This window comes from Belonocnema kinseyi, chromosome 3 (assembly GCF_010883055.1).
Source record: "Belonocnema kinseyi isolate 2016_QV_RU_SX_M_011 chromosome 3, B_treatae_v1, whole genome shotgun sequence".
Lineage (NCBI taxonomy): Eukaryota > Metazoa > Arthropoda > Insecta > Hymenoptera > Cynipidae > Belonocnema > Belonocnema kinseyi.
In genome coordinates this window covers 101,403,700-101,429,462 of record NC_046659.1, presented here as the reverse complement: position 1 = coordinate 101,429,462, position 25,763 = coordinate 101,403,700, and the positions used below count along the sequence as shown (strand labels likewise).

At 30.8% G+C, this 25,763-nt stretch overlaps 1 protein-coding gene across 1 annotated transcript in view; it reads right to left on the bottom strand.

The window, feature by feature from the left end:
- Positions 1 to 25,763, bottom strand: part of LOC117168680 (histone-lysine N-methyltransferase trithorax) — a 57,886-nt gene that overhangs the window by 11,317 nt on the left and 20,806 nt on the right. Inside the window, exons 7-8 of the mRNA XM_033354352.1 lie at positions 17,038 to 20,944; positions 8,232 to 10,722 (exon numbers count right to left, since the gene is read on the bottom strand). Coding sequence (XP_033210243.1) covers positions 8,232 to 10,722; positions 17,038 to 20,944 — 6,398 coding nt within the window. The remainder of the gene's footprint in view (positions 1 to 8,231; positions 10,723 to 17,037; positions 20,945 to 25,763) is intronic.

The window sequence follows — 25,763 nt, the reverse complement described above, 5'->3', positions numbered from 1 at the left end:
ATTTTTTTTTTTAATTTTTGTTTGAATGAACGTAAAAACGTTGGTAGATTTTTTGTATCCAATTGTTTTTGATTGTGCTACAAAAATTCTTATTGTTTCCTCACTTTTATTTTTGGTTCTTTTAATCTGAATAGAGACATTCAAGACTTTTTTGTCCCAATTTAAATTCTGGACGTTTGGAAGAATGTTAAAAAGTATATTTTCAAATACGAAATCCCACTTTTAAATAATAATATTCAGAAGAGTCCTTTCTCAATTATTTGGCGTTCCTTGCAATTGCACGACTGATCAAATCTTTTAATCACAGAATAACTTGAATGAAAAACCAAAATTTAATTTCAAATTTCTGCTCACTCGACAGATCAGTTCGTCCTAAACCAGCAACATGGAAAAGTTGTTTCAACCACTAGCAGTTGCGACAAAGGAGGAAATACAGCACCAATCAGAAAACGAAGAATTAGGAAACCCATTAGAGGATTCCAAAGAATCTCTAGATATGAATGCATCAGAATTTTTCAAGACGGAAAGCATAGCGCCAGACTTTTACAAAGAAATGGAGTTATCACGAGTGAATCGTAAGATTGAAAGAACGCGAGAAGTCGATGAAGTACTCAAGAAGCTACAAGAAAAGAAATATATACTCATGCCCAAGACAGGAGGGAGAAGCGAAGCCTGGAAGAGATTTCACACAATTGTGGATGTGACTACGGGGAAAAAAACCAAATTTGTCCAGTGCATATTTTGCAATTTCATACGACAATACACTGGCACGTCTTCTGGGACTTCCCAGCTTTTAAGACACACCTGCGAAAATTCGAAAGAGGTTCCTTACGCGAAAGCTTCCAAAAAATGTATTAAAACCGTGTTAAAATCTTGCATAGAGTTTTGTGCGACAGATATGCATTCGTTAGATATAATAGAAGGAGCTGGCTTTGAAAAGTTAGCTCAAAGTCTAATTGACCTAGGGTCAAAATCAGGGAGACTGAAAATCGAGGATATTCTACCAACTCAGCCAACTTTATCAAAAAAGATTTCACAAGAAGCTGACGCAGCAATACTGGAAGTATTCTTAACGATTATGCCATACATCGAAAAGGAACAAGGTGCAATTTCGTTAAACACCTGGACAGACGAAAGGAAACAATTTTGTTACACGAATGTTACATTTCACTATGTCGATGATAACTGGTGTTTAAATAGTTGTCTGCTGTTCACTGAATTCATTCCAAAAAAGAGGTACAGCAACGAGAACATGCGGAAAAAAATTACACGAAAACTTCTGCACCTGGGTGCCAAGCCCGATAAAGCAATAATATTCGTGTCGGATCAGACAGCTGAGACTATTAAACATTTGCAGTACTACAGACACATTACATGTGCAGAAGCATCATTTAACAAGGTGATTGAAAAGATTTTTACTCTCGAATATCTTCAAGAAGAAACTCCAAAACTTCACCACACTTTAACGGGTTTGGAGTCTTTTGTCAAATTCCTAGATCAATTGGGACAAGCTGGTTGTTTGCCTGAACCGATCACTCAAGAAGAGGGCAACAGTTGGAGGGGAAAGCTTCGATTATTAACGTCGATTGTCAAACAGTCGAAAGAAATTTTTAACCTTATGGAAAAAAATAGTAAAAAGAATGCTTGGTTCCAAAATTTCAATGTTGTGGTGGCGCAAGAACTTATTGAATTTTTAAAACTCTTTGAGGAGGCACTTGATGACTTGATGGACGACCGAAAACCGAATTTATATTTGGTTCTACTGTGGCATACAAAAATATTAAACTGCTGCATGGAAAGCGAAGTAAATAGTGTCGAAATGAAGAAATTGAAGAAGCGAGGTGAGATATGTTTAAAATCAATTTTTCCGATAGACTACCGACACAAATTGGCAACGTTCCTGTGGCCGCCTGTTCGAAAAATGAAGATGCTCTCTGATCTTGAAAAAGCCGAATTTATGCGACATGTCCAAGTGGAAATAAACGCGATAAATTGTGAAGAAGCGGCAGAGGTAGATCCTCTAGCTGATGAGGAACCTCAGTCAAAACAAAGGAAAACACATTTCGACCAGTGGATGGAAATTCCAAACGAAGGTAAATATTAGATTAAAGAAAATTGATTTTTGAAATATCCAACGATTTATATTATAATATTATTTTACAGCTGACGCTTTGCATGACGAGATTGCTAAGTACTTGCTGTCGAAGCCTAGCATCGATGAAAATAAGATTTTGGTTTGGTGGAAAGTCAACGAAAGAAGATTGCCAAGATTAGCCACTTTAGCGAGAAAATACCTGGGTATTCCGGCTACAAAAAAGCATTGTGAAAAGTTGTTTGAACCTGCTCGAAATCTTTTGAGACGGCCACAAGTAGATTTACCTTGCAATGTAGTCAATCTTAACTTTCTGCATGAAACTTATAATTCAATGTAGAATTTTGAGGATAATTTTATATGTTTAAGTCTGAATAAATTGTGATATTTAAAAACAGATGAATAATGCTTGGGACACCTGATCAAAGTGCCTCAGAAGTTTATAGGTTGAAATTGAAGTACCTATCATGAGACATGACCCATTTATGATTATTTTATTATTATTATTATTATTATTGTGCTAAAATGTTTAACAATGGAAAAAAAATTATCTATTCGGTCTAAAAGGACTTGCCACCCATAACTAATTTTTTCACGTACATTTATTATTATAAATTTTAATTATTTCAAAGCTCAGAAAGTAGTTGAAGGTCCTGGATTTGAAATCACTGTATTTTTTTTATTTAGATGCAATTTTCTTTATTAATTCACGTGGTCCGTATTTATGCGAGAGCTTAATTATTCAGATTTTTTGTGTACACTACGTTGCAGGGTTGCATGGGATTGTAAAAGATTCCATAGATTATAGGAAATTTTTTAAATAAAATTATTATGCAGAAAAAAATTATAGGACAATCAGCATTGGAATAGCAAAAAAATATTGAAGGAATTGACGTAAAAAGAAGAAAGACAGCGAAAATCTGTGAATAGTCTTGATATCATTAAAATTGCTCAAAATTTAATTGAAATTTATGAAAAACTTTTGTAATCCCTGAAAATCGTTGGAAATAATAAATCAATTCAAATCACTTGAAATCTTTTGAAATTCCTGAAAATTAACCGGAAATTGTTGAAAATCTTTTAAATTCTCTAAACTCCCTAGACATGTTTTGAAATTACTTGAAATCTGTGGAAATATTTTTTAATCTCTTGATAACCAATTATATCTTTCTAAATTAGTCGAAATATTTGGAAAAATCCTTTTAAACACCTTAAAATCCTACCTAATTCTTTGAAATCCCTTGACATTTTTTTAATCTCTTGAAATCCTTTGCAATCCCTTGAAATCTTTCAAAATTCCTTGAAATTTATGGAAATATTTTTTAATCTCTTCCTTTTAAAATCCCCTTGTAATTATTTTTCAATTAGTTCGCAACCACCATGTCATGAGCCTATAAAGGCACTCTGAAAATTAAGCGTTACATTTTTTCGACTGAAGATTCATAATCTTAGTGGAAAACTAAAAACTGTTTTGTAAAAAATTTTTGTATGGAAAATTACTTCTCAATGAAATTAATAACATATAACCCAAAACATCACAGCCATTGTTCAAGCTGTCTAGAGGAAATTGATACAATTGTCGAAAATTTGTCTTTTTTGGTAGAACATTTTTTTCTTCGGTAGAAAATTATTCTTCATGGTTGAAAATTAATCTTTTTGGTTGAAAAAATTAAGTGTTTGTTTGAAAATTTAACTGTTTTGTTGAAACATATTCATACTTGCCGCTAAATGCAAAAATGTATTTGAATTCATGACGTTAATTATAAACATCCTTTAACACAATAAAGAAAAAAATTTCAAAATGAACTTACAAAGAAAAAGATAATTTTGCAAATAAATAAAAAATAATCATTTGGTAACAAAATATGTCCACAACCAAAAACGAACAGTCAAATTTTCAGGTGAGGGAATTATTTTTCAAACAAGCTGATGAATTATTTACTAAAATTATGAATCATTAACTGTGATAGTTCAATTTTATAACAAAAAGATGAATTTTCAACAAGAAATAAACAAGGATTAATTTTTCACACAAAATATCCGATTTTTTAACGAAATACATGAATTTTGAACAAAATAGCTGAATTTTCTAATAAAAAGATAAATTTTTAACACAACTGATGAATTTGCACATAAAACGATTAATCTTCAACTGGAATTTAAACGACGAATTTAAACCAACGAAAATTATGGTACTGTAACAGTATTTTCATTTTCAAATTCAGAAAAAAATTATTTTCAAACAAAAAAGGAACAAATTTTCAATAAAATAGTTCAATTTTCGGCAAAAGTTCCTTTTCATAAAAAAAAAGTTGTCAATCAGAAAGCTCACTTTTCAATTAAGAAAATGAATTTTTAATTAATATAATGAATCATCAATAAAAAAATAATTTTCAACGAACGAGTTTATTTTCAACCAAGTAAATTTACTTCTAACCTAAAACATGAATTTTTCATTAAAATAATGAATATTTAACTGGAATTTTTAACAATGAGATTAACATTCAAAGAAAAAAATATTTGTTACAAAAAAAGTGGATTTTATATTAAAAAAGTAGTTATTTGAAAGAAAATTCGTGAATTTTCAACGAAATGCATGAATTTTTAAATAAAAAAAGACAAATTTACAGGCATATCGTTAAATTTTGAAATAGGAAAGGTTCATTTTTTAAAACAAAGGTGAACGGTTAAATTTTTAGTTGAAAAAATTAACTTTCAACTACCTACCAACAAGATGAATTTGAAACCTCTAAGATTAATTTTCTACGAAAAGGACGAATTTTCCACAAATAAACATGAATTTTCAAAAAAATATTTTGATGTTTCAATAAAAAGTATTTATTTTCAACCAAATAGTTGAATTTTCATCCAAGAAAGTTAACATTTCAAGCCAAAATAAAATAGTTTAATTTTCCGTTAATAATTTAATTCTTAACCAAAAAAAAATCGGATTGTCAGAAAAATAGTTAAATTTTCTACTGAAATAGTTGAATGTTTACTTGAAAAATTGATTTTCAACAAAGTAGTTACAGGTTAAAAAAGAGATGAATTTTCATTAAAAATGATGAACCTTCCAACAAAAAAAATAATTTTTAACAAAAGGGTTTAGCTTTTGACAGCAAATAGTTGAATTTTCAAGATAAAAAGTAAATTCCCAACGAAAATTGTAAACAAAAATTTATATCATAATTAAGAAATATTATCTCTTTCAAATAATGCTTCTACTCTAAAAAATAGTTGAAGTACTTTCTTTTTCTAAAGTTTAGAAGAAGCTTTGAAATTGTGACGAATTTTTCCTTGGAACAGAGATTTTTTGAACTCCTTTCTCCTAAATCCTAGTTACAATTCTGTAAAAAAAATTCCCGTTCCTTCTCAAAAATGTACTATTCCAAGCGAAATTAAATTTCCTTACCAAAACTTCCTATCCGAAAAAAAAACAATAATTATTTTCACATATATGACCTTCAACTGTAGATAAAGTAGAAGTCACTTTTCTAAATTGACCAAAATTATTAAAATAATGAAAACTTGAATGTTCAGGGTGGCCGTTTTAATCGACGAAATAAATTCCCGGTCATTTCCCGGTTCACAAACATTTTTCACGGTCAATGAAATTTTATAAAAGTTTTTAATTAAAAAATGTTGTATTCAAATGCTCAAAAATTTACGCATATAAAATTGAAGGTACTAATATTTTTCAATATAAAAACATATAAATCTACGTTATCATTTTCAATGCTATAAATTAAAAAATCAATCAATGAACTTAAAAATTTTCAAAATTATATAATTTTAAAGAATTTTAAGCTAGAAACAAATATTGCAAAATTGAAAATTTGTTAACTGAACACTTCTTAAATTAGAAATTAAATTATTTTCTTTTTAAATAGTTTAAACATCCTTGGAAAGCCTCAAAATCTTGAGAAATCTAGAGGTTATTTTAAATTGGTTTTCAATTTAAAATTATTTTGGAAATTTTTTGAGAACTTTTTAATATCTGTGAAAATGAATTGAATTTTTTCTACAATTTTCAGAAAATCCTGCAAATTTTAGAAAATTTCTTTACTATTTAGATGTATAAATAACAATTGAACATTTACTATTTGTAGGCGAAATTTGAGTAATTTTAAGAGATATATAGAAGTTTTGAAAAGATTCAAACTTAATGTAAAACTTGAAATGATAGCCTAATATAAAACAAAATGTTGATTTTCGCATATTTTCAACAAAAAATTAGATTCTTTTCAAGAAATGTAAATAACTTCAAAAGAATAAAAAAATTTCCTTAAGATTGCTAGGAAAATTAAAAATAACTTGTCATCATTATTTTAAGAGAATATTTAAAAAGTTTTTCAAAGATTTAAACAAAAATTTCAAAAAACATTCTAGAAGATTTCAAGAAAATTTTCTAAAATTTGCATGATAATTTTTACATATATTAAATAAAAATTCAAATATTCCTAAATATTCAATAATTAATCTTTTTTTTTAATTAACAATTTCAAATTGAATGGGTTAAAATGGAATATTTTAGACTGAAACAGTATTTTAAATTTAATAAAATCCTTTAATTAGAAATATATTATTATGAAGTTATTTTTAAGTTGAAAATAGTTTATAAACTTTCAGTCACACGTTCACATTTGTTTAATGAGTAAGACTTTCAAATTGAAACCGTTTAAATTTTAACGTTAAAACCTGAAAATTCTTAAATTTTGAACTGGTTTAAAATCGTTTTGTTAAATCGTTTTTGTTCACTTTTTATTAATTAAAGTACAGATGAATTAAAAAAAATTAAATGTATTTATTACATAAAAATGTCTTTTATCCAAAATTTTTAACATCAAAGGCTTTTGTTTTTTATTTGTTCAAGTGTTTAAAAAAGCATTACAAAATTCTTTAAATTAAAAATATAAGCTTAGAAATAAAAATTTTAAATGGAAAATTTTAATGTAAAAAAAATTTTGAATTACGCATTGTCAGCTAAATAAAAGCATAATTGAAAAAAATAACATTTCCACTAATTGTTTAAAAACAGTTGAAATCGAACGTGGACAGATTTTCTTTTACAAATTTGTAAAATTCCCGGTAAAAAAAAATCAGTGTCATTTCCCGGTTTTTCCCTGTCTCAAAAAATTCCCGGTTTTCCCGGTCCAGCGGTCACCCTGACTTTACTACAATAAAATTCCCAGTCATTTCCGGTTGTTTCGCGGTTTCCCGGTAAAGTCGTCCCCCTGTCTCTCTATAATAGGGTTGTTTTCGAAAGTCAGATATTATTTTTCCAATAAATGGATCTTATAGTATATAAAATTCTAATTATAAAAACGCCCATAAAATTTTTTTATAAATATTGTTAACTATTTTTAATTTAATGTTGAAATATCAATTTTTTATCACGATGTCGATTGGAGGACCCCTTTGACGTCAAAGGGGTCGGATTTTCCACCAATCACAGCTTATGTGTCAGTGATTCTCAAATATCTTTTTCTGTGCCGATGTTTTCTTTTGGTTATATGCACATCGAAAATAGAAGTCGCAAAATATTGTTTAAAAAACATTATAAATATTATAAAAACAATTAAAACAAAAACGTTTATATACATATTTTATATATATAGTTTATATATATATATTTCATTGAAAAAGTATTTAAATGTAGTCATGTGTATTGAACAATTCGTAAATATGTACGATTTTAAAATGTGTTAATAATTGCACTTATTGTTTTCCTGCAACCTACTACTGACTCTTAAACCAAATATTACAACAGGAGAACTTTTTTTGCTCACATAAACCTTAACAAATAAAGCTATCAAATCAAAATAGTGAGAATTGACAGCAGACTGTGACCTAACCTTTTTATCATGAGTTTCACATCGTCACGCAGATAGATAATAAGAACCTCTGAGTCACGTGACACCAATTTGAATAAGTGTTTACCGCCTCCAATTTTTAATAATTTTTTTCTGCTGAACGACACAAAAGAAAAAAAATTATAATGCACCTTCGATGCAGATTAAAATAATGTATTAAAAAATTATTTTATCTAAAATCGCGAAACAACCCTATTCCCGAATTTGTTATTCATTGGAACTGGTTCTCAGCTTAAAATAAAAAATAAATAAAATCTATAACATACCTAGATTCAGTTTCCGAGATGGCAATCAGCTTTGGTTGTTGCCGATGCCTGGACGCAAGCCAACTGAACATGTCATGGACTTTCCTCTCCTTGAATGGCTCCGCTCTTGCAGATCCGTATTCGCATTCCGCCAACAAATCGCCATCAGCTTCCCCAGGCTTCGGAGGCGACAGATCATGGAATTTCGGTTTGTACTTCGTGCACCTATTCACACCCGGCAGCTGTTCCACCAAGTAAATTGCTGCGTTATTCTCCAGTCCCAGGTTCTCCGTCAGCGGATTGTGAGGCAAGGGCGGCAAGTTGTGGGCTTTTCGTGCGTTTTGAACGGCTTGGAAAACAGTATCCCAAACTTCAGACATGGAAGATGCAGTGTGAGTAAATCCATCCTGAGACTTGATCTCGTACATGAGACTCGGTCCAGTCAATTTCTTCTTTTGAGGCGGAACCCGCGGACTATTCTTCACTGCGTTGACGCTTTTCGAGATGAGTCTGGGCTTCTTAACTGCTATTGGCGGAGACTTGAGTTTCGCGAGATTCGCCGTGTTGGTAGACCCGGTTTTCTCACTAAGCGAATTTTTCTTCAAGGTGAAAGTTTGTATCGGAAGAAGTTTCAGGGACTTTTGTTGATTGTCGGGCGCAGGTTTCACCTCCATCGCGGTGATTTGAGGAGATTTTTTATTAATCGTCGAATTCAGGGATTGGGTGATTTTGTACGAACCATCCTCCAATTGCTTTTGTAAGATAATTTTCAATGATGTATTGCTCGGTGCCTTCTCCTTCAACTCGGGCTCCACCTTTTGATTTTGTTTTAGGTGTTCTTGAAGCTTTACTTTCTCTTTCAGATTGTCTTTCGCTTTCTCTTTTACATTTTCCTTCACTACAAGATTTTCTTTCACCATAATATTTTCCTTCAAACTAAGATTTTCCTTCATGCTAAGATTTTCCGTCACACTACGATTTTCCTTCACACTAAGATTTTCCTTCACAAAAACATTTTCTTTCACTATCTCTTTCAGATTTGCTTTAGTAGCCTCTTTTAGATTCTCTTGTAGATTCACTTTCAGATTCTCCTTCTCTTTTAGATTCTCCTTCTCTTTTAGATTCTCCCTCTCTTTTAGGTTCTCCTTCTCTTTTAGATTCGCCCTTTCTTTTAAATTCTCAGCCTCTTTTAAATTCTCCATCATCTTCTCTTCAAAGGTCTCCATCAGCTTGAAATTCTCGCCAGTGGAGTCAACAGTAATCTCTAAGTTATTCACCCTTAACTGCGATTTATTCTCGGGTTCAATTATAGGTAAAATTTCCTTCGGAGGCAAATCAACTTCAGTCTCAATGGGTTTGATTACCGGCTTCGTAGGCTCGTCCAAACCGATGACTGGTTTCTGGACAGTTTTGAGAGAATCTAACTTCGGCATAACAGCTTGCATGGGTAGAACCCTGTTCATCGGTCGACTCGTTGGTACGTTACTCGTTGGCATTGTAATCTTATTCTGTGCACTGGGATTCGAGATAACCGGGATATTGCTTAAACTTACGCTACTATTAGTATTTGTCAGCGAACTACTATAGGTACTATGTACACTATTTACATCATTAAACTTATTTAAAATATTTCTCTGAGTAATGCAATGATTGGGCAAGGGAGGAATCTTCGTTGATATGCTTGACTTAATCATGCTCGTGTTCTCCGACACGTGCTTAGAATCAAAATAGGGTCGGACACTGTTGCTGATTGGTTGTTCCGGACCCAGAATCGGCTGCGTTACCTTCCAGGGAATATTTTCCTGTGGAGGAGCTTGCATCGCCGGATTTGGCCGAACCGCGACTCTTGGAATTGTAGGAATCGTTTGCTGAAGTGGCTTCGATGGCGGAGACATTCTCGGATTTTGATGAAGCTCGGGAACGAGTGGAGGCGTTTCCAAAGTTTGAATTGGCCTGACAGGCTCGACAGGTTGCGAGTTCATGGAAGAAGAGAGGGTGCAAGCGACTGGGGTGAAATTGGGTTCAGGATTTGTTGGTACGCTGAGTTGTGGTGTCGCGATGGCATCAGTCATGGAAGTAGGTTGATTGACGACAACGTAGCTGCCAGCCATTCCTGGAACACCTTGCATGGCTTGAACGGTTGGTACGTTCGGCATGGTCGAGACTGATTGCACATCGACGATTGGCTCCATGAGCTTGGAAGCTTGAAATACTTGGGTTGTTGTTTGATAACTACTTGATAATACTTGTGGTACTGCACCAGTCATGAACTGACTCGAAGACATCACCGTGTTACTGACAATCGTTTCCAGGCCGTAGTACATTGGCTGACTTGATACGAACATGCTCCCTGTCGAATCGGTGAACATCTCGAGGGTTGGAGTCGAGCTGAGGACTAACTGCTCGGAGGAAATTACCCCGCACTGAATCGCACTTGGTTGTTGCTGAATTATCGTTCCCAGGACTGTAGGTTGTTGTTGAGTTAGCTGAACGCTCGGAAGTACTGAGATACCTGGGGATAAGATATTTTATTGTTTTTTTATCTTTCTGGAATTATTATTCTTGAAACTGAAAAAATTGACCAACTTCCGAATTTTGGTTTAAACAAGACAAATTTTATTCAATAATAATAAATTATGAACTAAAAATATATGATTCAAAGAACGGAATCACGTTGCATTTACAGACATGTTAAGTAAATACGAAACAGTTTGATCTTATCTATATTATTTCTCTCATAGCAGCCACGTGCAAAGTGATAAAGCAGCTTGTACTCTAAAAAAATTATATAAATGGAATTAATATATCAAATTATTCGAATACTACACTCAAGAGCCAGATGAGAGCAGTAGTTTTATCTAAGGGGCAGTATTAGGCGGCAGTGTCCGAGAACTTCATTTCAAAATTCCCTGATTTTTTCTTGACTAAGTTTTCATTTTCCTTGATCATTAATATTCAAATACCAGCATGTTAATCTTGTGCTACTTTTAGCATCGAATCTTTCTATTAACGATATAAAAGAGTATTTCAGATACAAACTTAAAATGTGTAAATTGTTTAATTTGTTTTGAACAAAAAATGTCTTTTCTGCTATTAAAGATGGCTTTTTAACAAAATACTTGTATTATCAACCTAAAAATTCCCAACAAAAAAGTGTCATACATTAAATTTTAATAAAAAAAAAAGATTAAATTTATACAAAAAAAGTATTTAAAGCCAAAGACAAATTGTCTTTGACAAATTGAATTTTCAAACAAAAAATATGACTTCAGCAAAAAACTTGATTTTCCACGATACTAATGCATTTAAAATAAAATGAAATATCACACCAAGAATTTTTTTTTACCAAAAAAATAGAATTTTCAACTCAAAAACAAGAATCTTAAAAAAATCGAAAAGTTACATTTTCATAAAAAAAATTTATTTTAAACCAAAAAAAGGCTTTTTCACTGAACAGTTCAATTTTCAATCAAAGACATAAGCCTTAAATAAAAAAAAAATTTTAATAATGTAGTTAAACTTTTACCCATGTAGTTGAATTTTCAATTAAAAAAGATTAATTTTCAACAAAATAATTAAACTTTCAAGCAAAGAGGTAACTTTTTAACTGAAAGTATAAATCTTTAACAAAAAAATGATTTCTTAACAAAGTGATTCAAACAATTTTTTCAACGAAATAGTTAAATACTCAAGCAAAGAAAAATTTTTAAAAAAGTGCGATTATTTCTAGCTGAAACAGATGAATTTTTAAATCAAAAAGATAAATTTTCAAAACAATAGTTGCATTTTCTGTTAAAAACGATTTTAGGTGACTTTCCACAATCGAAATATGAATTTTGAAACAAGAAATAAGTTAAAAATTTAATTTTTAATCCAAAGACATGAATTTTTAACAAAAAAGGATGCATTTTTTAAAATAAAATTGTTGAATTCTCCACAAAATTAAAAAAGGTGAATTTTTATTTTCAAAAAATAAGAAAAAAATCGTTGAATTTTCTGTTAAAAAAGATTTCTGTTAACTTTTCACGGTCAAAATATGATATTTTTAAACAAAAAATAAATTTCTAAGAAAAAAAAATTTCAATTTAGAAAGACGAATTTTTTCAACCAAAAAGGATAAAGTTTTTACAAAATATTTTTATTCTGTACCAAATACTTGTATTTTTATCCAAGAAAGATTAAATTTGTACTAAAACAGAGGAATTTTGAATAAAAAACGACAAATTTTTCAGTTCATTTTTCAACAACAAAATGTAAACTTTCAACGAAAGAGTAGAATTTTCAAACAAAAAGTATGACTTTTTAACAAAATAATTCAATTTTCAACAAAATAGTTGTATTTTTATCCAAGAAAGATAACATTTCTCTTAAAACAGATGAATTTTTAATTTTTTTTAATAGTAAATTTTCATGCAGAAAATATTTCAGTTCTCTTTTCAACGCCAAAACATTAAATTTATACAAAAAGTAAATTTTCAACGAAACAGAAACATTTTTTAACCAAAAAGTATGAATTTTTAACACGATTATTAAATTTCCAACTAAACAGTTGCATTTTTTTGCCAAAAAAAAATAAAATTCTACTAAAATAGGTACATTTTTTAAAGAAAAAGACAAATTTTCAAAAAAAGATTTCAATTGACTCTTTAACACAAAAATGCGAATTTCAAACAAAATGTAAATTTTCCAGGAAATAGTTGAATTTTCAAGTAAGAACTTGCATTTTTATCAAAGAAAAATGCAAACTTTCTGCTAAAAAAGATCAACTTTTAAATCTACAAGACAAATTAATAGAAGTTTTCATTCAAAAAAGATTTCAGTTAATTTATCAGCAACAAAATATACATTTTAAACAAAAGGTTAATTTTTAACAAAAACTTTTGAATTTGCACCAAACAGGATCTGAAGAAAATTGTTAAATTTTCAACCAAATAATAAAATTTATTACTAAAAAGATAATCTTCAGGAGAAAGTTTTTGTGAATTGGCCAAAATTACGCTCATGACTCAATGAGACCTCCCCCATCCGTAAAAAAATGTCACGCCCCCCCCCCTCACACCCAATGAGCTGTTATGTAATTTACGTATGGTCCCTACCCTAAATTATTACGCAATTACAGATGCGAAAAACTTGGAAATGTTTCCTAATGAATAGTTAATCACTTACTGAAATTGTTATCTCTAAATTCGTTTAATTAATTCTTTAAACAAATTATATAAATGGAAAAAGATATCAAATTATTCGAATATTATACTCAAGAATCAGCAAAGATCAGTAGTTTTTATCGTTTTATCTAACCTTAATTATTCTACAATTACAGGTCTGAAAAATTTTGGAGATGTTTGTTAATGAATAGTTAATCACTGACTGAAATTGTTATCTCGAAATTCGTTTAGTGGAAGGCATTGATAAGTACTTATGTGTGAATAAACATATCTATATTCCAAATTCTAAGGTCACAGTCTTACCTAAAAGTGTTGTTAATTTTGAGCTTAAGATTCAATGTCTCTGTGGGATAAAATATAGGCACTAAAGGGTACTTTTTGTCACGCTCATTAGGTACTTTTATTTGCGCTCAAAGGGCAACAAATTCGGGATAAATACAAAAGATTTCAGAACAATTCAAGTTACATTTAAAAGAATTGAAACGAATTGAAAAAAAATGTTTAACAAAAAATCCATTCATTTCCGTAAAACTGGAATGAATTTAGAGGAAACTAAGATGAAAGAGAAGAATTCGATTCAATTCATAAAAATTCAAGGTGAATTAAAAAGAAAAATAAGGGGAATGCAAATCATTTGATGAAATGCCTAAGAATGGAAGGTGAGGTAGACTTCAGGATCAATTAAATAAAATTTTTTCAAAATTCAAAAAAATCCACTGAATTAAGTAGAATTGAGTGAATTTAGAAGGATTCACGTAAATACAAAAAATTCAAGAGAATTATAAATAATTTAAAAGAATTAAGGCTGAATTCCAAAAAAATTTCAAATCATTTCAAATCTTTGAAATCCTGCTAATTTCTAACAGAAGAAGCGACTAATGTGTAGAAAACAATCCAAGTTACCTTCAAAAGATTTCAAATAAATTGGAAGAATTGTCGGCAAACAATTCGTAGTTTTTTACACGAGTGAAACCCGAAATATCTCTTTTTATCAATAGAGAAGAATTAGATCAATTTTTTTTAATCGAGCTGAATTTACAAAGCAATCAAGTGAATTGAAAACAATTCAAAAATATGAAAAAAATAATTGAATTGGATAGAATCGAATGCATTTAGAAGAATTCAAAAGAATTTAGGGTAAATTAATAATAATTCAGGGCGAATTCCAAATGAATTGTAAAAAATATTTGAAAATCTCTTCAAATATTCAAAACTCTACGAAATCTCTCATGTTTTGTAAAAAATGCTTCGAAATGGATAAAAATAATAAAATCCCTTAAAATTAATAAAACGCTAGGAAATCCCTTGAAATTGTTTAAATCGCTTTAAAATGCCGTGGAGTCTTTTAAAATACCCTAAAATACTCCAGTCTTTAAAAGCCTTCAAAATACTGAAATCAATACAAAATTTCTTTTTGATGTTTTAAAATTACCCAAATTATTTAAAATCCTGTAAACTTCTTTACAATTTTTTAGGCTCTTGAATATACCAAAGAATTTTTTAAAAACACGTTAAAATATTTCAAATCCTTTGATTATTTTATCAATTGATCCTCAGGATCAATTAAATTAAGCATTTTTTAAATTTAAAAAAATCCATTGAATTAAGTAGAATAAATAAAAAAATTGATAAATTCAAGTGAATTGCAAAATTCAAGAGAATTCCGAAGAATTTAAGATAAATTAATAAGGATTCAGGATGAATTCCAAATCTCTTCAAATCTTTAAACCCTTACAAAATACCTCACTTCTCATGAATAAATTCTTCAAATCCACTAAAATATTATACAATCCCGAGAAATTCTATGATGATATTTTTTGAAATCATGGATGATTGATTAAAATATATTGAGTTTTAAAATTTCTTAAAATCATTGAAATCCTCGGAAATTATATAAAATAACATAAAATCTTTTAAAATATCTGAAAACCTCATACATCCTGTAAAATCGTACCATATATTAAAAAATTATAGAAATTTCTTGGTCCTAAAATATTTCAAAAGTTTTAAAATCACTTCAAATTAAGGAAATTAATAAAAAAAATGCCTTCGAATCTTTTAAAACTACCCTAAAATCTGATATCGATAAAATTAAAAATTTTGAACTCTAACCATTTTTCCATTTAATGTAATAAAAAATCAACTAAAAATTAATTTAATTGAAGAATGTTATATTCAAATGTTCAATAATTTACATGAAAATAAGTTATGCAGTACTAACCCTTTTCAATTGTAATTTTTTTAAATAAAATGTACATAATAGCAAAATTTAGCATTTATAATTTTTATAAATACATTAAAAATTGAAAAAATAAATTTTTTGAACTAAACACTTCTTCAATTAGAAATTAAATGATTTGCATTTAAATTGTTTAAGCATCCTTGAAAAGCTTCAAAATTTTATTTAAACATTTTGAGAAATCTAGAAGTTGTTTTCAATTTTATCAAATTACAAAATTTTGTTTGAAATATTTGAAGAACTTCTAAATATTAAAATTAATTAAAAAAGATTTCAAATAATTTAAACGAGGTGTATGTGCTGACGAAATTCGGCTATTAGTACCAAAATTTCGGTAGAAATTATTGACGTTCAGAAATTATTTTAAGAGAATATTTTGAATGATTTTAAAAGGTTTTCAAAACAGTCAAAAAAGAATCTGAAACATTTTAAGGACATTTTTTAAACTATGCTAGATTTTCGAAAAATGATAAAAAAAATTCGATTAATTTTAAAAGATATTTATCGTTGTTTTCCTACAAATTTGAGAAATTTCCGGAAAATTAAAAAAAGATTTAAAAAAATTTCAGATTCTCTTTTGACAATTTGGGAAATCTTTTAAAATCTGATTAAACATTCTCTTAAAATAATAGAAATAAAAAAATTATTTTAAATTTTTCTAGGAATCTTTAAAGAATATTTTTTATTCTTTTGAAACCTTTCACAATTCTTAAAAAGCTTGTACATTTTTTATTCGAAATTCACACTTTTTCTAGAAATATAGTAATACGTGTTCAATTGTTATTTATACCTCAAAATTCAATAATTTCACTTATGTAATAAACATTTTTGAAATAGAACAATTAAAATTGTAACGTTCAAAGTTTAAAACCTCTTAGAAATTTTCACGATTTAAGGCTTTCTATGTTAAAAAATTAAGTTTCAAATTGTTCACTTTAAAATATTTGGTTTCAATTTACTCATTTTAAATGAAAAATAAAATATTGCTAAATACTAAATAGCTACTTTTTCTGAATTAACCAATTTGAAATTGAATGGGTTAAAAAATGAATACTTTAGACTGAAACAATATTTTAAATTGAATAAAAGCTTTTAATTCCGAATATATTATTATAAATCTATTTTTAGGTTCAAAATAGTTGATAAAGTTTCAATCGGGCGAATTAAATTTAACGTTGTAAACTGAATGATACCATCATTGAAAACGATAATAATTCAACTGTAATTATTTTTTTAAAAAACTGTAAAAATCGAACTAAGACAGATATTTTTTTCTAAAAATGTGTAAAATTCCCGGTCAAAAAATAAATTCACTCTCATTTTCCGGTCATTTTCCAGTTTCCCTGATCCAGCGACCACCCTAAATTTCAAAAACCTTCAAATCGAAAACCCTAAAAAAAAATGATATCCAAATCAAATTTACCTCCGTTTTGAAGAGTCAGCAAGTTATCAGAACCCGTCTGAATATACGCTCCCGGAACAAGCTGGTTAGTCGTAATAAACTGAGGTTTAAACTGCGCTTCATGTTGTCCTCCAATTGCCGTGATATATTGCAAATTTTGTCCCGACTGCTGCTGCAGTGTTTCGACATAAGCCGACATGATGCCCTGGGGTGCCACCTGCTGCAAAATCACCGTCGGAGCCTGCCTCTGTGACTGCTGCAGCTGAATAAGTTGCGGATTATTCTGCATCCCCTGACACCTCATATTCCCCATATTTTGTTGTCCAGGAGGCGGATTCCGCATCACGGGAGCCTTAATATTCTTGCTCCTTGGTTTCGGCGCTCTCGGAGACCTTGGCTTCAGCGCTTTCACCACATGGGAAGGAAGAACCTCGTCAGTCGTCGCGGTTTGGACACCAGTTGACAAATAAGTTGCCGATCCCTGCGGACTTGGAAGATTTGGCGAATTTCCGGGAGAATTAAGCGGCGTTGTTGCCGTTGCATGCGAATCATTGAACTCGGAAATGGAATTTGGACTCGTGATCTCCGTGATCTGAACGCCACTTTCCGGCGGCAAAACTGTCGAGTTTGGTAGTGTAGTTGTTGTCCTCGTGTACTGCGTTTGAACGATCATATCGTTCGATGTTAGGACTGTCTGGTGAACAGTTTCCACAGTCGCATGGGTGTGAATTTGCGGAGTGATGAGAGCTTGAGCCATTGGCTCAATCTGAATTCCAGGATGCGAGGGAACGGAAGCTTCAATGGGAGAGGTGACCTGCATATCAGGATATTCCTGTAAAACCGTGTGACCTTCCGAGGGCGACATTGCGACAAACTGAGGAGACACGGAACCAATGCTCTGCGAGAATGTAGAGTCCGGTGATGCTAGTTTGTTATCCATCGTTTCCGAGTCGCTGTCACTTGTCGTCATGATGTCGCAATTCGCCAAGTGTCTGTTGTAGCTGTCCTGAGTTCGGTAAGTGCACTGGCACCTTTTGCACTTAACGGGCCGATCACCAACTTCCCCTGATGGATTTGCCTCTGGCGGAGGATTTACCTCTTCGTTAACCTGCTGATTAACGCACTCATCGTCACTCGAGATATCATCACCGCCGTCGAACTGAGGAATCTTGAAACTTAAACTCTTCTCGCTGGAAAATCCGTCTTTATCGAGTTTCTTCTGAGATTCAATGTCGCTGAATTTGAAGATTCTTTTCAGTCGCGACCTGAGAAACTCTCGTCCTTCGGCATCACTACTATCTTGGGAAGAGTCATCGTTTGCTCCGTCGAGTTGAGGCATCGAGGAGCAATTAGGATGGATTCTTTCCTCAATATTGTATTCTGGCGAGCTGCATTCACTCGCGCTACTCGGATCGGCTGGACCATCAACCTGCACTATCCTAGGCTGCTGTCTTGTGTGCCAGAGAAGACTTTTGTGATCTTTATTCTCATCTTTCGAGGGCAGGAGTCTGCAGTTGATGTTACTGGTGTCTTCTATGCAGTACTTGAGATCACTAGGTGTGTTTGCTCGACCCACTGTCACCATAAAAGTCTCTGGAATCCTCAGGTCATGAAACATCGAACCCCGATCATTATTTGGTTCTAAAATAGCCTCTCCTGGTTTCACTGATCCGCAATTCCTCGGCACTTTCCTCCTCTTCATCGTCGAGCCATAAGCACTGTCGAGTTTGCAGCTCCAAGTCAAACTGCAAGAACGCTGTTGGTGCTTCTGACCCCCGACGACGGGATTGTTCGTCATCACTTCCGACTTGGATCTCTTCAGTTCTTTCCCGCCAACCTTCTGACTCTTCGAACCAAATATATCGTCCATCAAATCCTGTACAGAATTTTTCGACTCCAACCAGGTGTCATTCTGCGAACTTGATTCAAGAGCTTCAGGTTTTGACACTTTATTTTCAGGAGGTTTCATATCTTCCTCGGCAGGGAGGATATCGTCTTTTAATAAATCGGCCGAAAACGCATCATTTTTCAAATCCATGACTAGAAAGTCTTCATAGCTCATCTTCGGGAATATGTCCTGCATGGAAATCCCGTCGAGAATGTCATGTGGCAGGTCTTCGAAAATCGCCTCCTTCAATTCCGGCGGCAGAAGATCCGTGTTGCTTTGCTCCGCAAGGTTTTCATCCACTTCTTTATTACAGACGGTGTCAATTAAAGAATCGAGGGTTTGTTTCACGATGATTATCTCCAACTTCTGGCGTCTCAGTTCTTCCTCTATCTGACTTTCTTTCGCGTGATCAATCGTAACGTTATTTTCCAAATCGGTCGAGACTTCTGGGACATAAACTTGAACATAAGTTCTGATATAATACCTGACGATCTTCAGAGGATTTACAGTCGACCAGTAAAGTCTCGAGCATTTATAACCACTCGGAATTATTTTCTCAACACTGTCTGAAAACTCGGGCGATATTGTTCCCAAACAATCGACCGTCAAGGATCCAATCATCACTTTAACTTTGTCAGGCTCGGCGAATTTTTTCTTCTTTCGGTCCATCTCTACGTAAACAGGCCTCTTCAAACAAAATTCACTCTCATTTTGAATTGTTTTATTCGCACAGTCAGCAGAATGTAGAGAGCAGAAGACTGTCTTGTCATCATTGAAAATCATTCCTATGTTCCTCGCACACGAATAATGAAAAGTGTTGCTGCAATTTTTCGAACAGCATCCAACGCTCGCTCCCTTTTTGCCGCATTCGTTGCAGCGAATGAGACGTCCTCTCGAAATGGCACTGTGAACGTTCTGCAGGGAACCGTCAATTTCCTCGAAAACCTCGTTCGACCAAAGGGCACAATTCGAATGAACCCATTCATTTTGCCCGCAGTACAAAAGACGGCCTTCTTTCGACTCTTGACTGTCGCCAAGTCCCTTGCAGAGACAACAGGACCTACCATCATCCACGCTGATGTTGCTGTAAACATTCCCTGTTTTCACAGCCACTGCTTTCGGGGATTTTAGAACCTCTTCTTTCCACACATCCGTGACACTATCCACTTTCCTTCCTGGCGATTCAGCATCTTTCTGGGAATTCTTGGAAGGCGTCGATAAACTCTCGCATTCATAGGAAGGATTTGACGGATCGAACCAGGGAAATATTTCCTTCAGAATTTTATGATAAGCCTCTAGAAGATCGCGCATACCAATGCGATTGATCACGTACTCCATATCACAGTAAAATTGAGAGAGCGAGCCGTACTCGTTACCATTGACCTTCCGCTTCACCGACATCAAGGTTGGCGAGGGCCTCGCTATAATTTGCTGCTCGGAACAATTACAGTCTTTTGGCTCGCTCAAGTTGTTCTCCTGATCAAAAACGTCCTTCGAATTCGCCTCACTCGAACTTTTCGACTTTCCCGAGCAGTCTTTCGAGTGAACCTTCTGCCTGAGCCTCCTCAAACCTCGCCTGGGAATATCGATTGGCTGATCGTCACATTCAAAATCGAACCTACTCAAGTCGGGTTTTAAATTAGGGTTTGCACTGGAATCACTTGTTGATTTTTCACTCGCCGAGTCTTCTGTCTCCTCGGCTGAATTGCTTTTACTCAGCATCAAACTGGATTCAAGTTTTTCGTCAAAGTCCAGTTTTCTGATGGTTACTAGCGGTCTGCAGAGACACTCTTTCCTTGGACTCCACTGCAGAGCAGCGCAGGTTTTTCGATTTTTGCTGAGCGATTTGATTACTGCTATGAAGCCGGTTTTGAGTTCGGCTTCAATGGCGTTTCGCCAAATGGAGTTTGGATTGGGTGAACACTGTCGACATGTGAACTCGATAGTGTCGGGCAAGTAGCTGAGGATTTGGTAGCGCTCGTCTGACAGGCCCTCGCAGACAGCGTGCACCCAACAGGAACACTCGTTGCACTCCATCATCTGGAAAGAAGATGAATTCATTTCATAATGAATTGTAAAAGTTTTTGTTTTAATTTCAAATTAATTCAAAACTGTTGTCCGGTTTCAAAATTCTGTAAATTTTAGAAGTTTTAAAAGTATATTTTTGAACAAATTCAGGCCAATTAAAAAAAAAATCAGTTAATACTATTACATTTTAACATATTCTAATGTTTGCAAACAAATTCAACAGAAATTTGTTGTACAATTAAGGTATACTGACAATTACTGGGACAGTTAGGAAAAGCTAACCCACATAAAAAAAATTTTTAAATGGGAAATTGGAATTTTTTGTATAAAAACCGTTATAATAAGTGGCTAAGATATCATTTTGTCGATTAGAACAAAAAATACACCTTTAACTTTATAGTTAATTAATATAAATGAATATTTTTGAAGCTAATCAGATTGCCCATTAATGGGACACGAATTTTGAGGCATATCCTTAAGTGACACCAAAGAAGCCAATAATGGGACAAGGAAAATTCAATGGAGTTTATCAAAATAAAATGGCACAATTTACTTATCATTTATTACAAAATACATTAAAAAGCAAAAATGGATTGTAATTACCGTTTAATTATTTATTATAAAAAAGTTGTTCAAAATAGTTCATTGAAACCTCTAATACTAGCCTCAAATTTTGCCAACTGCTTAGGTAAGCAGTTTAATAATAGCTCATAAATTAATTTTTTAAATCAAATTAGTAAGTACGCATTAAAATTTAATATTATAGACAAATGTTATCGATTTACTTACTAATTAAACTGTTTGGTAGTACATTTTGAATTAGAATTCATCTTAATTCAAGTTAATACATAAATTGAAAGAAAGTATTCAAACAATTTAAATTATTTTTTGGTTGAAAATTTTATTGACTGAAAAGTCTGTTTTGATTAATATTTCAACTATTTTGTTGAAAATTCGTCTTTTTGGTTCAAACATTTATCATTTTAATTATAAATTACATTTTTTTGGAGAAAAATGCAACTTTTTTGTTGAAAATGATATTATTATGGTAGAAAATTCAACAATTTAGTTGAAATATTTTTATTTTTTTAATAGAAAATTTTATTTGGTTAAAAAATCATGTCATGTTTAATTTATAATTAAAACAGTTTTTGTTTGAAATTTCAACTATTATATTTTTTTATAAGAATTAATCTTTTTTTGTAGAAAATTAGTCTTTTTTATTTTAAAATTCAAGAATTCGTTACAAAATTGAAGTATTAGGTTAACCAAAAGAGTTAAATTCTCATAAAAAAATATAATAATTAATATATCAATCAAAAAAGATTTTAATTTCATATTGAAAGCAGACGAATTAAAAAAAACGAATTTTTTATCAAACTGCTGAAGCATTAACCTAACAGATTAATTATTAACCACAGATGCATTTTTGATCAAGGAAGATTAAATTTATAATTAAAAAGATACTTTTCCGAACCAAAAAGACGAATTTTCAAGAAAATAGTTCAAATGCCAATCAAAAAACATTTTTCAATCAAGAAATAGAAAAAAATTTAACCAAACTGTTAAATTTCAAGTGAAAAAAGATGAGTTTTCTTCAAAACAGTTATATTTTTAATTTGAAAATATAAATTTACAACAGAAAATTAATTGACTTAATATATCTTAAAAAGTAAATCGATAATATTAAACTTCGCCAACAATTTTGTCCAAATGTGGGACATTAAAATATTCATAAGTTATGGAATAAAATCGCTAATAAAGTAATGAATTTTATTCTTGACGAGTGTTGTAGCAGTTCATTTACATATTTTGAGGAATATTTTTGATTATTTTTTACTAAATGTATAAATTATCAGGACAAAAATAAATAGTAGTAACAAATTTAAAGAACTTCAAAAATATTAGAACATTTTTACTTTTACAATTTATGTTGGAACATAAAAGATACTCAACGATATTTATTATTGTCCCAGGATTGGACATACTTTTTACGTTGTCCCAGAAAACACAATCTTCATTTTGTATAGTTTTCTGTCTGTATAAAATTACAAATTTCTACAACGATTGATGAATAATTACACCTTTGTATACAATTTTACGAAAATATAAGTTTGGAAAACCTAGAAGTTTTTCATACTTTGTTTTTACCAAATTACAAATTTCTACACGCTATAATGAATAGTTTATGTGTTATAAAAAAATATCAATAACCCTATAATAAACGTGTAAAAGCGAGTTGAAATTTTTTATATTTTCTCTGAAGAAATTACATATTTCTTTCTACACAAAATTATGAATAGATAGAATCCGGTACGTTTACATCGATAAAGTTACGACACCAAAATGAAGGTTTCGTTTTTCATAATATTTAATAGGTTTTGTAAGATCTTACGAATTTCTACAGAGTTTAATGAATAACTAATTACATATTTCTATGAAAAATTAGGAAAATGTAGAACCTCAAATGAATAAATTGCTAAAATTTTATATGAAAACGTTACCCTTGCACAAGGCGTTATTCATTTTTGTTTTCGTTTTTAGTAAGCAATTTTTCTAGAGTCCAAAATGCATTAAAAAATCGTATATATTTTCGTAACAATTCACACAAGATGTCCAGTGGAGATCTACGAGAAAATTCTCGTCTATTTCACCTAAAATTAAGGCAGGATTTTAAAAAATTGCCGTATTTGATTACAAATTACCACATTTTATTACAAAATTTTGATGTTACGTTAATGAATTTCATGACCATTTTTTGTGTTTTTATATAAAAGGCTTGATAATGTACACAAAATAGGTATATGTGAAATCAAACTCAAGATTTTAATCATAAGACTCCACATTTTGTTGGAAAATTAAATGATCTCAAATCGAAAAGATTTTTATATTCAATACTTTCCATTAATATCGTTTTAAACACAAAAATGGTAAGTAACACCTTAGAATTGTTAAGAGATTTTTTCCCCAATAAAAATCGTATATATCTCAGGAAAATAAAAAATGTTATTTCACAAAAATTTTGTAATCTAGCTAGCTTTAAAAATTATTTCAAATGCCCCGGAACTTCTTAACAACTGAACAGTACGATAATAAAAGTGAAATAATGAATGATATGAAGATTGAGAATTTTTAAATTCCTATATTTATTTATCTTGAATTAGGAATTTTTATTTGATTAAAAATTTTAACATTTGGTTGAACATTGGCCTTTTTTATTTCAAAATTCCTTCCTTTTTGTAGAAATTTCATCTTTTTTTGTTTGTTCGAAATGCAACTTATTAGTACAAAGTTAATCTATTTCGATAAAAAATGAAACTTTGTTGCAAATGCGTATTTTCGTCTGGAAAATTTAAGAATCTGGTACAAAAATGAAATATTTGAACAAAAATTAAACTATAATGAAAATGCATTTCTTTGGTTTAATATTCGAATTTCTTGTTGAAAATTCGTCTCATTTTGGATTGTGAATTTATGATATTTTTTTTACTAAAAAATGTATGTAATTTGTTCAAAATTTGTCATTTTTGATAGAAAAGTAACCTCTTGAGTTGAGAATTCTTATTATTGGTAGAAAATTAATTCGTTTGGTTAAAAATGTAACTATTTTGTTAAAAATTTGTGTACTTTGTAGAAAATTCGTCCTTTTTGTCTAAAATACGTCTTTATTGGTCAAATTCAACCGTTTTTTTTTTTAATTTAAATAAAAATCTTTTTCCGTAGAAATACCAAATATTTTATTAAAAATTGATTCGTTTCTAAAATAAAATTCACCGTTTTTAGTAGAAAATTAATTTATTTTGTTGAAAAGTGTCTTTATTGGTTAAAACATAATCTATTTTAGTTGAGGATTCAATTCTTTTAAAAACATTTGTTTTTATTGGTTAAATCTTAATGTTTTTGATTTCAAATTAAAATCTTTCCCGGTTTAAATATCAACCACTATATTTTTTGTTTAAAATTCAGCTTTTAAGGTTAAACATTAATTTTTTAAACTAAAAATTTAACTGTTTGGTTGAAAGTTAACTTTTGTGTTGCAAATTCATATTTTCCGGTTAAAACGCAACTGTTTTGTATAATATTTCTTTGAAAATGAAATTTAGAAAAATTTTAATTGAACTATTCCATTTTTTGTAGAAAATGGATGTAATTTGTCGAAAATCCATCTGTCATGGCAGAAAATAAATCCTCTTGGTTGAGAATTAATCCATTTTGCACAAACTTCGTCTTTTTGGTTTGAAAAATAAACATTTTTTCTAACTTTTTATATCGACTTTTATTGAATTATTTTTTTTATCTCTTGGTTTAAATTTCAATTCCTGTTAAAAATTTATCTCTCTCGGTAGAAATTTATCCTTTTTTTTTAAATGTTTTTTTTTTTTTGTTAAATTTTCAACTATTTTTGCTTTAACCCCTCGTTCTTGGTTCAATTCAACTGTTTTTTATTTAAAATGAAAATATTTTCTTGCTTAAAACATCATCTATTTTATTTTTGATGGAGAAATTTACTTTATTAATTCATAAGAAACAGTAAAATATTGGCAAAACAGTCCCCTCGACCCAAATCATGTTACGTTAAATTAATGAAACTGAAAAAAGAAAGGTCGCGAGACATGCGTCGCCGATTCGACTGGGGCTTCACAGGGTGAAAGTACACGAATATCTATCAGGTCAGTATTTTTTCCATCAAACCAATGGGTCTTAGCCCTACTGGATTTTGACATACTTTCGCCATTTAAAGTGAAATTGGCGACGCACATCTCGTGCCATTTGCTTGCCTTAGCCCTACTGGATTTCGATATACTTTCGCCATTTAAAGTGAAATTGGCGA